The sequence below is a fragment of the Lygodium microphyllum genome, chromosome 17 (genome assembly GCF_053477565.2).
Source record: "Lygodium microphyllum isolate KBCC chromosome 17, Lygodium_microphyllum_v1.1.10, whole genome shotgun sequence".
Lineage (NCBI taxonomy): Eukaryota > Viridiplantae > Streptophyta > Polypodiopsida > Schizaeales > Lygodiaceae > Lygodium > Lygodium microphyllum.
The window spans coordinates 108,677,715-108,691,329 of NC_141151.1; the positions used below are offsets into that span (position 1 = coordinate 108,677,715).

A 13,615-nucleotide genomic window follows, 5' to 3' on the forward strand; every position below is an offset into this window, starting at 1 on the left:
ATAGCATCAATGGAGGGGGATTGCTCTCATAAATGGTACAACAATCTGCAATTACAGCATGCTGAAAATGAGGTACAACATACTCAAGCTCATTGCAAATAAAATCCAAAGCTCAATGTAACATCCAAGTGTCAAGTAGGCGGCTTCCACTAGAACAAAAGACACATGCTAGACCAGCAAACAAAGCTCAAATCCTCATGTGAGTGGCATCAAGTATCCAAGATACATCAAGTATATAGTCGAAACCTTAAGACCCAATAAAAGCTTCAAGCATGTAAGTTCATAGACCTCTGAAGCATCCAATGAAGTAATTGACAGCCAATGTTAAATGTCTTAAGCTCAAATCAAAGCTCAAATGCATTCAATAGCATAACCAAGTATAGAGCTTCAATGTCATGCACCAATACATCTGCTAGAATGCCCAAATAACATCAAAGAGCATTAGGCATAGATTGTCCTTGCTAAAAGCTTGCTGTCCACTGTATGTGCAGCAATAAAATGATAGTCAAGTCTGAGCAAAAGTGAGCTCAATCGAAGCCCAAAAGCATTCCGGGAGCATGGCCAAGCATGTGGCATCAGCCCCAGATATCAATGTATCATCCCAAGTAGCTGGGAAGCATCAACAAGCAATAGGCATATGCTTTCACTGATATAATAGCCTTCAGCCTTGCTTATTACAGCCGTAAAAATTGTCAAGATTGTGGGAGAGAAGGAAGGAGTCTCGCTTGAAGCTTTCTTGCTTGCACAATGGGGGAAGACACACAAGGGTGGAGGCTGAAAACAGTTTTCCTCTTCTTAGTTGTGTAAGCCAAAAGAACTCTAGTACAAAGAAATAGAAGAACCCTATATATGGGTCTCAAACCAAACTCAACTAACTAAGGTGGCATACTAACTGAGCCACGAACTAGAGTAGATAAGGATAGCTATCATGTAGCTATTATTCATGGGCGGTGTACCAACCGCGTCTGCAACTGACAAGTCGGTGACATAAATACACAACGGTCACCCTGGCGTATCACGAGTGGAGCTCGATATCTCAACACTCCCCCTTGAGCTCAATCCCAATTCCTACACACCAAGCAGGTCTCTGAACTTGCGCAGCTTCTCTGCGCCCAATGCCTTCGTGAATATGTCAGCTATCTGATCCTCTGTGCTGCCATAAACTAGATCAATAAGACCTAGTAAAACCCTCTCTCGCACATAGTGATAATGCACCTCAATGTGCTTTGTTCTAGCATGATAGACTGGGTTATTTACCAAGTGTATACTACTCATGTTGTCACAATAAATGACAACTGGTCCATCTGTAGACTGATGCATATCATAAAGTAGCTTATGCAACCAAGCTACCTCACATGCAGCCATTGCTGCACCCCTGTACTCAGCCTCTGTGCTCGACAAGGCAACTGTAGGCTGTTTCTTGCTGCTCCAAGTGACTGCAGCACTCCCAAAAGAGAACACATATCCACTGGTAGATCGTCTATCAGAAATACTACCAGCCCAATCAGCATCAGTATATCCATGCAACTGTATCTGAACCCCAGTCTCATAAAATAGTCCATACTGCAATGTGGACTTCACATACCTGAGTATGCGTCTAGCCGCATCCAAATTTGGTTTCCTTGGAGCCTGCATAAACTGACTTACCAATCCAACAGCATAGCTCAAATTTGGCCTGGTAATAGTCATATAAATCAAACTTCCTACTATGCGTCTGTACATAGTAGGGTCTTCTAGAAGCTCACCTGCATCTGTGCTCAGCTTCACATTTTGCTCCAAAGGAACTGAAATAGGCTTACAGCCTGTCATCCCATATTTAGACAGCATGTCCAATCCATATTGCCTCTGCAAGAGCTGTATCCCACTTGGTGATCTAATCACCTCAATGCCCAAGAAATAACGCAGCTCTCCCAAATCCTTCATCTCAAACTTCTGCTTCAATAGCATTTTCACATGAAGGATATCTTCATCACTGTCACCTGTCATAATCAAATCATCAACATAAATGACAAGTAGCATAATACTTTTCTCTGTTTTTCTCACATAAAGTGAGAAATCTGCCTTGGAAATCTGAAAGCCAATAGTGACAAGATACTGTCCTATCTTGTCAGACCATGCTCTAGGTGCTTGCTTTAAGCCATACAAGACTTTCTTCAACCTGCAAACAAACTCAGGATGAACAGCATGCACATAACCTGGTGGCTGCTCCATATAGACCTCTTCTTGCAAATCACCATGCAAGAAGGCATTCTTTACATCCATCTGATGTAAAGACCATCCCTTTGATGCAGCCATAGCAATGACTGCTCTTACGGTCGCCATCCTTGCAACCGGACTGAATGTTTCTTCATAGTCAATGCCATATGTTTGTACATACCCCTTGACTACTAATCTTGCCTTGTATCTATTCACAGAACCATCTGCATTGTGCTTCACCTTATAAACCCACTTACAGCCAATTGCATTTTTACCTTTAGACAAAGGTACCAATTCCCATGTAGCATTTGCTTCCAACGCATCCATTTCTTCATCCATGGCTTTCTCCCATTTTTCTTTTCCCATGGCTTCCTCAAAAGAAGTAGGTTCTGGTTCCTGTATCACTTTAACCATATATGCATAGTGAATGGCTGTAAATCCATCATATTTCAGCCTATCCACAGGATACCTAGCTCTCGTAGACCTGCGTAAAGTAGGTTCACTCCCAGGTGCTCTCAAAACATCCCTGGTCTTCCTTACTCCAGGTGTAACAATAGAAGGAATACCCAACTCATCATCAATGCTCTGTTCTGAGCCACTGGATTCACCATCCACATAAGAGTGACCTGCATTCACATCAAACATGGGCTGATCAACCTTCTCTTTTCCTTTTCGTGATACCTGCATACCACTATCTGCATTGCTTTGAGAAGATTCTCCTGATCTCAATCTGCCTGTCCACGGCGAAGAATGTGAACCACTGCTAGAGGACGCTCCAGGTCCACTAATATTTTGTGACTGCTACTGTGAATTCTGTGCAGCATTACCATTTTGTGCATCTACATCATCAATCACATTTACTGGTTTATACCAGCTACTCATCTCATCAAAAACAACATCTCTGCTCACTGCAAACTTACGAGTAGAAGAGTTATAGCATCTATACCCTTTTTGCTGCAGAGAGTAACCAATAAAGATGCACTTCTCAGCTTTTGGATCCAACTTGGATCTCAACTCATCTGGCACATGTACATAGGCAATGCAACAAAAAATTTTCAAATGAGAAATATCTGGTTTCCTACCAGTATACCTCTCCTCTGGAGTCATCCCATGTATTGTTGCAGTGGGAGTCCTGTTCATTATATAGACTGCTATAGCAACTGCTTCAGCCCAATAAAAATTTGACAAGTCTTTTTCATTGAGCATGGCACGAGATACCTCTCCAATATGCCTGTTTTTCCTTTCTGCAATTCCATTTTGTTGTGGGGTATAACTGCATGAATATTGCTGCTTTATGCCATGCTCCTGCAAGAACTTTGCAAACTCATTTGAGAGGTACTCTCCCCCTCCATCTGACCTTAGGCATTTTATTTGCAGACCTGTTTTTTTTTCAGCCATAGCTTTAAGGGTTTTGAAATGCCCAAAAACTTCACTTTTCTTTTTCATAAAATACACCCAAACTTTTCTGCTATAGTCATCAATAAAAGTGACAAAATAATGACAGCCTCCAAGAGATGCAGCTTTAGTAGTCTGCACATCAGAGTGGATTAATTCCAATGGCTTCTTACTCTCTTGAACATGTCTAGGAAATGGTTTCCTTGCCTGTTTTCCAAACTCACAGGCTTCACATACCTTATGCATTTCTGCAACCTTGAATTTTGGCAATCCTGCAACAATATTTTGGGCCTGCATTGATTTAAGTCGCTGTACATTAACATGACCAATGCGTTTATGCCAGATATCAATATCTGCAACTACACCGGTCCCATGTGCAAACATTGCTGCACTCAATTCAGACATGTCTGCATCCAACGTAAACATTCTGCCCTTCTTCTTTCCTTTTGCTATCAAGCGACCTTTATTTTTCATATCCTCAACAAAGCATCCATGAGGATTAAATCTGACCTGCAAGCCCTGCTCAACCATTTGACCGACAGAAACCAGATTCTTGGTGATATTTGGGACATAAAATACATCGGACAGGTATTTCTTTTTCCCATCCTGCACAGACAAGGGAATTTTTCCAATCTGCACAATAGGATGTGCAGTATCATCACCAGTCTCCACAAATCCTGGTTTTTCCATTTTCCTTGCATCCTCCATCCATTCTGCATGACCTGTCATATGGTTTGATGCACCTGAGTCAACATACCATACATCGTTGCTTTCTTCTGCACTTGTCACAGAATTGTTCATGTGCTGCACCATAAACAGATGCTCATTTCTGTCATCACCCTGTCTACTAGAGGATGCATAATTTCCTTGTTACAGTTTTCCATTCATGATGTCATTCTGCTTTTTATAGCAGTCTTTAGCCATATGACCCATTTTACCACAATAGTAGCATTCAACATTACTGTTTGCATTTTGGCCTCTTTGCCATCCACCACGACCTCTTTGGCTCCCCCTGTCTCTAGAGTTACCACGTCCTCCTCCATAGGACTGGTTTTCTTGAGTTTGCTGCATATTCTGATTTCTACCACGGCCTCCAAATCGGCCTCCTCTACCTCTGCCTCTACCTCTTCCAGCATTTGAGTAGAAGACAGCTTCTTTTGAAGTTTCTCCTGAAGAAGATGCACCACCATTTCTTTGCTCCTCAGAAATTAGAAGAGCAATCAGCTCCTCAAAATCAGGAAATCTTTCACGAACTGAAATGGATGTCCGAAACTGTGCATAATCCTTTCCTAGACCATTCAAGGTCGCAGAAACTAAATCATCATCTTCCACTGGCGACCCGATGGAAGCAAGTGCATCTGCAATTTTCTTCACTTTCATGTGATAGTCATTGATGCTCATATTTTCTCTTTGCACATTATGCAACTCTTGCTTGAGCTGCATTTTCTTGGCTTGCGTATTTGTGCTATACATTTTTGACAAAGTATCCCATGCCTCCTTTGGCGTACTTGCATCCTGAATATGCACAATCATAGAGTCTGAAATGCTGATAGACAGCCAGTACATAACTTTCCTGGCTTTCTCATGCCATGTTTTAAATGCCTGCATTTGCTGTTGATTGGGAACATTAGGAAGAACTGGTTCTTCTTCATTTCCTACAACAAATTCCCAATATCCTTTTCCCATAAGGAAATTCGTCATTCTAAACTTCCATGCTTGGAAGTTGTTCTTGTCAAGCTTTTCAGTGACAATCTGTGAAAGAGAATCAGATGCCATTACAGAACACTGCAAAAAATTCTGTCACTGCAAAAAACACAGCTTCACCCTCACAAGGGAAAATCTGCAAAACTGGCGACAGTGGTATTTGACCACACAGTCACTTCCTAGTGATGATTTTGTATCAACAGGCAACAGGGATGATTCTGTAACTCCCAATGTCTCTGCGCACAAGCATACGATGCAATTTCTACATTAACTTTTCACCGACCTGTAGAACAGTGGCTGCACAGCATAAAATTGGGCCTTTTTCTGAGTGCGTGCAGAAAACTTCCGCCTCCAAAACAGGCCCTGAAATGGCCTCAAATAAAAAAAACAAGGTCGCCGAGGGTCAAAGCCCTCGCCCGCAGCATATACTGCCCTCTTGCTTCACCGCGAAGGGCGTCTCAACCTGAGACAATGCACTCCTGCACTTTCCGGCTGTGCTACCTGCAGAGATCTGCTCCCAAAACAGAAAATGAAAGCAACACTGCTCCTCTTACCAGAACACCGCGAGCTTGGCTTGCTTTCTTGAGCTCCTTACCACGAACAAGGCTCTGATACCATGTCAAGATTGTGGGAGAGAAGGAAGGAGTCTCGCTTGAAGCTTTCTTGCTTGCACAATAGGGGAAGACACACAAGGGTGGAGGTTGAAAACAGTTTTCCTCTTCTTAGTTGTGTAAGCCAAAAGAACTCTAGTACAAAGAAATAGAAGAACCCTATATATGGGTCTCAAACCAAACTCAACTAACTAAGGTGGCATACTAACTGAGCCACGAACTAGAGTAGATAAGGATAGCTATCATGTAGCTATTATTCATGGGCGGTGTACCAACCGCGTCTGCAACTGACAAGTCGGTGACATAAATACACAACGGTCACCCTGACGTATCACGAGTGGAGCTCGATATCTCAACAAAAATGACAGTAAAACTGAGTCAAATATGGGCTCAAATCAGTCCAAAAGCATTCCAATACATTGGCCAAACATTCCCCGAGTGTCCATCATCAAATGAGGATCTCGGGAGCGTCACAGAGCCAAGAGCATGACATTTCTTAACAAATAGCATTCATCCCTGCTATGAAAGCAGTGATATCTATGAGAAAACTGAGCTAAAAGAGTGCTCAAATCAGTCCAATAGCATCTCAAACCAATGACATATGATCCCCCAAGTATCCAATAACAAAACATAGGTATACGGGCATCGTGGGAAGCATATATGAGATTTAAACATTGAAGATATGGTTGTCCCTGTTTTATAACATCATGCTGTCCTGTTTGCACAGTTAATAGTTGAAGCTCCCACATCTCTCCTAGACTGCTACCCTCAAGCTAGGGACAAAGAATTCTAATGGCAAAATTGCCTCAGTCCCGTAGGTCATCCTAAAGGGTGTATGTTCCACAGCCGTTTTATAGGCCGTCCAATAAGCCCATAATGATGCCATAAGTTTGTTGTCCTAGTCACTTCGTGAGGTAGAAACTACCTTCGTAAGGACGTTGACTAAGATCTTGTTCGTGGACTCTAATTGGCCATTAGCTTGAGGGTAGTAAAGTGAGGATTTCCTGTGGATGACTAAGAAGATTGAGAGTAGGTGGGCAATCACCTCTATGATGTGACCTATCATTGGAAAGCGCTTGAAAAATAGAATCTATTGAGCTATAGAGCTCTCGATTTGGAGTTAACCAATGCCCAATGTTAATGGTCAATGCTGGGAGGAGTGGTAAACAATGCCAAAGCCTTTGTCCAATGCCAGGGAGTGGTTGAGCAAGCACAAGTGCTTGAAAATGGCCACAGTTGAAAAAACGTGTTTGTATTCCAGCCTTGAATACTGAGCTGGATACTCCTTGAAATAAGCTCAATGTAGGTTCAAGAATACCCTGAGATAGCCCCAATAGGTCTTGAGAAGTCCTAGAGTAATGAGAGCTCAATATGAACCTGGAGGTGGAGCTATGGTTGCCAATGGTGAAACCCTGGTGTAGGTAACTCGAATGAGAGCTGAAGCAATGCTGGATTGAGCTCGTGCTCGCATAGAAGGCTTTGATACCAGTTGAAGAGAGAAGCCCAAGTGGAAGCACGAGCAAGTGGAAGCAAGAGAGGTGTGAGCTATGGCGGATGAAGCAAGAGAGCAAGAGAGAGAGATGGTATTGTTAGTGTTGTAATACATAGGCGGCCAGGCATAGGTGCCTTTACCCCCAGCACATGGCGTTTCAGGCCAAAACCGAAATGTTTAGGGATATCAAAAGTCTCCATGGAATAGGATCTAATATTTATCGTCGAAAATTGAAAGTTTGTGCTCTTTCAAAAAAATGTAATTTATTTTAGACCGCAAATGTGCCATTTTGAGTGTAGATCAAGTGAAATTGGATCAACAATTTTAATCACAACCTTCACAAGCAAAATGGGACCCACCCTTTCAATCATGACCTTTCATAAAAGCAAAGTAATGATTCTTCCACATGTGAACATTAAAAGTGAACACTTGAAACAAGGATCGTGGCCACAGTTTGGTTCCAACTATAGTTTGTCAATTAAGACCAACACTTCTAACAATCAATTATGATCAATAGAGACATCTCTCTCTCTCTCTCTCTCTCACACACACACACACACACACACACACACAAGCACGCACGCACGTGACTAGGAACTAAGAACTTCCATCTTATAGCTTCATTAACATCTTCTAACTTATAACCGTAAGTTTTTGCATATTGATATATCATGTAACATTCGTCTTCCCTTGATGATGTGGTGTTCCTGTTCCCGTTTCGGTCCCTTTGACAATTCCTGTTTCTGTTCCCGTTCCAAAGTTTCCCTCAACTATGTTCTCTATACAATTTGGCATTACTAGGATTTTGTAGGATCATATACATACACGTAAATGATTGGGGGGAGGTGCAATTTTAAATGTGCATACACATGACAGCCCTCCAATGTTTAAGCAGCTAGAGAGTCAAATGGTGCCGAATGGGAGAAAAAAGATTACTTCGTGGGGGTAGGCAGGCTGGAATGCCACATTCTATATAGTAATCTTTTGATTGGAACATTCCCCAGCTGGAATATTGTCAAGAACCTGGGCTAGAATGTTCTAGGCTAAATGGACTAGGTTCTTTGTCCTTTTCTACTAGGAAATGATGTTTCCCATTCTAAGTCCCCTTTCTTGCCGTTCCATATTGCTATGATGGCAATAGTCAAATTCAAGCCTTATGGTGGCATGTACTCAATGTTGATCAGATCATGTGGCTTAAATTCTCACTGTTGTCAATTGTCTTATTTTCTCCTAGAAAGTGGTACTTACGAAGATGTCTTGGCTCATCCCAAGTTGATTGGGTTGGTGAGACTTGGCCTAGTCTCTATTGCTAATGAGTTGGAGCTTGTAAACCATACTTTGCGGTCATCCCACACATTGGGAAGGATTTTTCATGTCCCTAGAGGTTATTCTGATCTATGGGCAATGATTTCAAACTCTCTGCTTGTTTGGCAACCATTTCTTAACCTGAACTTGGAAAGCCCTTGGCATGAATGGGAAAATTATGATACGTCGATCTTAGAGTAAGCATTTGCAAATAAGATATGTCATTTTCTTATCTAGGATCTTGGATGCTTGATGGATAAGAGCAATTCCTTGTGGGGTCTACAATGTACTCACGGTAGAGCTTGGAGGAAATCTAGAGTGATGGTGGGTTGGATTAATATAACACCTTTTAAAGTGTTCATTTGATAAATATTGGTGGGTGGTCTCTCACTTGTTGTTGCCTTGAGACATTGCATTTTCAATCGAATGTACTTCCATGTGCTCATGTTAGGAGATTCTCATTATAGATTTCTAATGTGAGTGGTTGCATGGTACATATGGTCTCTACTATTTCGAGTTTGGTGTTTGGTTGTGAAGGGATCCATGCATTCGAGGGATTGGGTTTTTGGCAACCCCAAACTGGCAAGATCCATGGCCACATGTGCTACATTTTTTGGGGCTCTTGGTACAATTGGACTATTTGGAACACTTCCACATTTTTTTCCCATACCGGAGTGTACAATCACACCACCCATTTGTGAGGTCTTCTTCATTGGCGATTGAGCACCATTGAGTATGTAGGTCTTCTTACCATGGATGATCTAGCTCCTTGGTGTGTTGCCATCCATTCACTCACCCTGTTTCATACCCACTAGTGTGACTCTTGTATGTCTATGTACTCCATAATTAATAGAATTACCCATTCTCAAATTTTTTTTTCCCAAATTAATCATATTAATTCATTTGCCTAAGATTGGGACATGTGATAATACAACCACTTATCTAAGTTAGGACATGAAAAAATAAATCATTGAAAAAAACTACGTATTCCGCTAACATCTCACATTAAGTTTATTTTTCTTTTCTTGATGATGAGAGTCCACTTACTATTATTGCATCTTAACTATTCATCCAACTAGATGAGGAGGAAATGGTGAAAGAGGAGGCACTTGATGCCAAACAACAACTGGAGAATGAGTTTAGTTCTCTCGAAGAAAATGAGTCTAAGTCTTTCCTTAACGAGGTTTGTGAATCACGCATAATTTTGGAATGCTACTGTTGTTAATGAAAAATTGCTTATATGGTTCTCTAACATGTGATAAATTACTTTATTCCTATCACAAATGAAGCATTCATTCTTCTAGGTCAATATTTAGCATGTGTTTATGCTTGATTGTACTTCCTTGAAGTTTTTAGATTACACCCCAACTACAGCAATGAAACGCTTGTAGATATTTCAGTTATTATAGATCTTTTTTTAAACTATTAAAAGTTTCCTTGCTTGCTATTGTAGCTTGTGATTGGAGCTTACACAACTGTATCTCTTTATCAACAAAGTCAGTACATGTAATACAAACAAAAGGCCAGGTGCCCAACCCTCTTGATGAGGATAGATTTAAGTTTTTGATTAGTTTACTGATTGTTTTTCTGACGCACATTCTAGAGAATTGCAAAGGATGATTGGATGATATATAGTGGTGCTACCTGCCATATATACAAGGGGTAATGCCATCATTTTGATAGCATGAATCGGTCACAACAAGTGTGAGAGTGGGCAATGGAAGAGATACACAAACACAGTGAGATAAGGAAAGAGAGATACTGAAAAGAACACAGTGAATGGAAGGAATAGATTGCACTGATCCGAAAATGAATGCTGAATAGAAGATGAACTGATCATTCCCTGCACCCAGCTGATATATGTCGGGGATGGCTCTGGATCAGGCTGATGGACAGAGAAGATGCAGGGGAGAGAGAGAGAGTGCTGGCAGCAATCATAATAATGAAAGATGATGGGCAGCACAAGTGGGGGTAGGTATAACTAGGCAGCACAGACCTAAACTGGCTGACCAGCCCTGGCCGCTGCATTTAATGCAGTCCAACCAGTCAAAATGTTTCTGCCCTACGAAATCTAACCCTGCAGGTGCAAATGCAGATCATATCAGTCGAAAAACTGAATGTGAAGAACTAGATCCCTAACTGATACACACAAACTGAAAAGATGATCTGGAAACTGAGATGCAAGGATGTCAAATCTCCAATGTCTCTGTTAGACTCTGAAGGAGCTCACAACTAGGAGATGACCAGCAACACAGCCGTGTCGCCTGCTACCCCCGCCCCCCTCACGATCATCTCCTGTGCTGGCGCCCCCTCCTTCCCTGCCTGAGCTCTTGCCTCGCCTATCCTGTCCGATGTCCCGCCTGCCCTGCCCGTCGCCTGTCCTGTCCTGCCCTGCCCTGCCTGCCGCCCCCGCCCTGTATGTAGCCCCGCCCTAGCCGCCGCCCCGCCTTGCCTGTCGCCCCGCCCCCGCCCTACCCGTCGCCCCGCCTTGGCCACCACCCTGCCTGTCGTCCCCCCCCTCCACCCCCGGCGCGCTTCCCCCGTCCGCAACCTCGGCCCTATCCGGAACAAACACAGTAGGATTCCCCTCCCTCGCCATCGATTCCCCCACCCTCCAGTTGCTCCCTCCATCTGCAGCAACCCCCGCCCCCCAAAACCACCCCCCCCCCCAACAGGTAGCACCGCGACGTGACTGCTTGTCCTCTGAGTAGGGACGCACAATGGAAACCACTAGTCAGACGCCGGCGCACTCAGCGAGTCCCCCCAGTCAAACACCTTGCACGTAGTCCTCTTTGAGGAACAGCTCCTAGCCGTCCGAGCTAAGGAGTTGGAGATTGGAAACAACGATTTATGGTCAGGTAGTAGGACATTCCCCAGCCAGGGCCCAGCTTTGGGACTGGCTATACTCCACGTTGCACATCGGGATAGCGCAAATCGAGGAGGCGGTCCTATTGGGCCAAGGGATCTTCATGGTTCCGCTTAGCTTGACGGACGCAGCTCGCGAGTTACTCGCCAGCTCACCATATGCGTCCACGAGGGGGGTCATACACATGGTCCCTTGGTACAGAGGCTTCACTGTGGAGGCATTTGCACTCCACAACAGGTTTCTTCGGCACCTGGTCACGCGTCTTTTCCCCGGCATGGCGATTGAGTATTGCTAGTTGGTGGAAGACTTTGGAAGGCTTTTCGGCACTATCCTTCCCGTGTCCTTCGCGGATGCAGTGACAGCTGTAGGAGTCCCAAAGGTATGGGTGGTAGTGAAAGAGGTCAAGAATATCCCAAAGTTCCTAGAGATCGAGGCGGGCGGGCACTCCTTTAGGCAGCAGGTCATTGTGACGGGGTAGCCAGGGCAATGCCTGCGCTGCCACGACTTTGGGCATCAGGTAGCAGGTTGCACGCGTTTCGGAGCCAAGGTGGCTCTGCCGACAGGCCCATAGGTGGATGCTGATGGCTTCATACGGGTTCAGAGACGATAGAGAGGGAGACGGCAGGGGGGGTGTAGCATGCGTCTTAGGCCCAGCCTCGGCAACAGGGAGCAGGTGGACGTGCGACACCCCCTCGGCAGAGCACTCCTCAGCCCCCTCTTGCCCCCTCCACCTGGCACAACCGTAGCCCCCCACATCCACCACCCACGGCATAGACCACCCCTCCTGAGTCCCCACAGCCCCCACACCCACCTCCCCCCACATCCCAGCAACCCCCCCCCCCCCCCCCCCCTCCCCCCCTCCTCCCCCCCCCCAACACCCGCCATGTACTTCCGTCCACCCCACCATCCCTCAATCAACCTCCCCCCCACCACTTCCCGTATCGAGCACCTCCCCTGATCCGCACTTGTTTCAGGCGACCCCCCCCAATCCCACCCCCCCGCCTCCCATAGGAGGTGACAAGCCACACACGCCTACATCCTCTTCGCACCAGCAGTCCTCCCCCTCCCATACAATCACCAATTCATCCACCCCTGCCGCCCGTCACACCTTTTTGAGATAGGCACACCTGTTAAAACAGGAGTTCTTCTGCAGTGGCCCATGGTCCTACTTGAGAGTTGCGGAGCGCGGAGAGCTCCCACTACCTCTAGAGGTGGGGATCTTCGTGGTTCGTAAGTCAAGGAGGGGCAAGGTCCATCTACTAGGACCACCGGATGGACCAAACTACGCCTTCTTTCTTCAGCCCTCTCACTATGGGGAGTGGAGGACGACACAGATAGAGGAAGAGTTGAAAAGTCAAATGGCGGATCACACCTCCCAATGGATGGGAGAAGAAGGACTAGCACTATTTGCACAGCAGTGGCCTGGTTGTATGATGGACATTAACTGGTGGGCTGGTGTTGAGGTCCCTCACCTGAGCATTATCTTTCGAGTCCCTCCACAGTGGAGAGCTCCGAGGGATGTGATTGAGTGGCCCTTGGCGCAGGCGGCCCGTTTCTACCATTGCACAAAGGCTCCACTCTCACCATGGTTGATAGATACATTGATAGTAACTTCTATCACCCCGTTGGTCTGAGGGCCACCATGGGGGAATGGAGCTCGCCGTCTAGACCGGCGGCAAAGCGTATCTATATGCCTCATAGCTCCTCCTCGTCATCAGCAGTCTCCACACCGAATAGATGTGTGTTCGGGTAGTCACAGGTTTCCCCATGAGCTTACATCTTGCATCATGGAATGTGAATAGCCTCCACTGCAGTGGGGCACGTGGTTCCAAGAAATTGATTGTTCGGCAGGAGTTGTAGCCTGCCCTTGTTGGACGGATCGACATCTTACTTCTATAGGAGCACAAGCTCACTCCCACCCAGGCCCAGCGGGTAGGGAAGGTACTCCCAGGCAGCTCGCACACTTACTGGGAGCACACCCTAGGTGCCCACGGTAGGAGTGGAGGCGTATGCACCTCTATTGGTCCGAGTCTTACCGCTTGTGTT

General features: G+C 45.1%; 1 protein-coding gene across 8 annotated transcripts in view; it reads left to right on the forward strand.

The window, feature by feature from the left end:
* The window catches only part of LOC148022246 (dynein regulatory complex protein 10-like), a 165,266-nt gene that overhangs the window by 38,625 nt on the left and 113,026 nt on the right, over window positions 1-13,615 (forward strand). For 7 of the 8 annotated variants that reach the window (XR_015694473.1, XM_087697880.1, XM_087697885.1 and 4 more), the window contains one exon: window positions 9,783-9,886. The exons of the other annotated variant lie outside the window; for it this stretch is intronic. Coding sequence is in view for 6 of the 7 variants with exons in the window: in XM_087697880.1 (XP_087554006.1) it covers window positions 9,783-9,886 (104 nt within the window). In the remaining variant the exon portion in view is untranslated. The remainder of the gene's footprint in view (window positions 1-9,782; window positions 9,887-13,615) is intronic. 8 annotated transcript variants of the gene reach the window in all.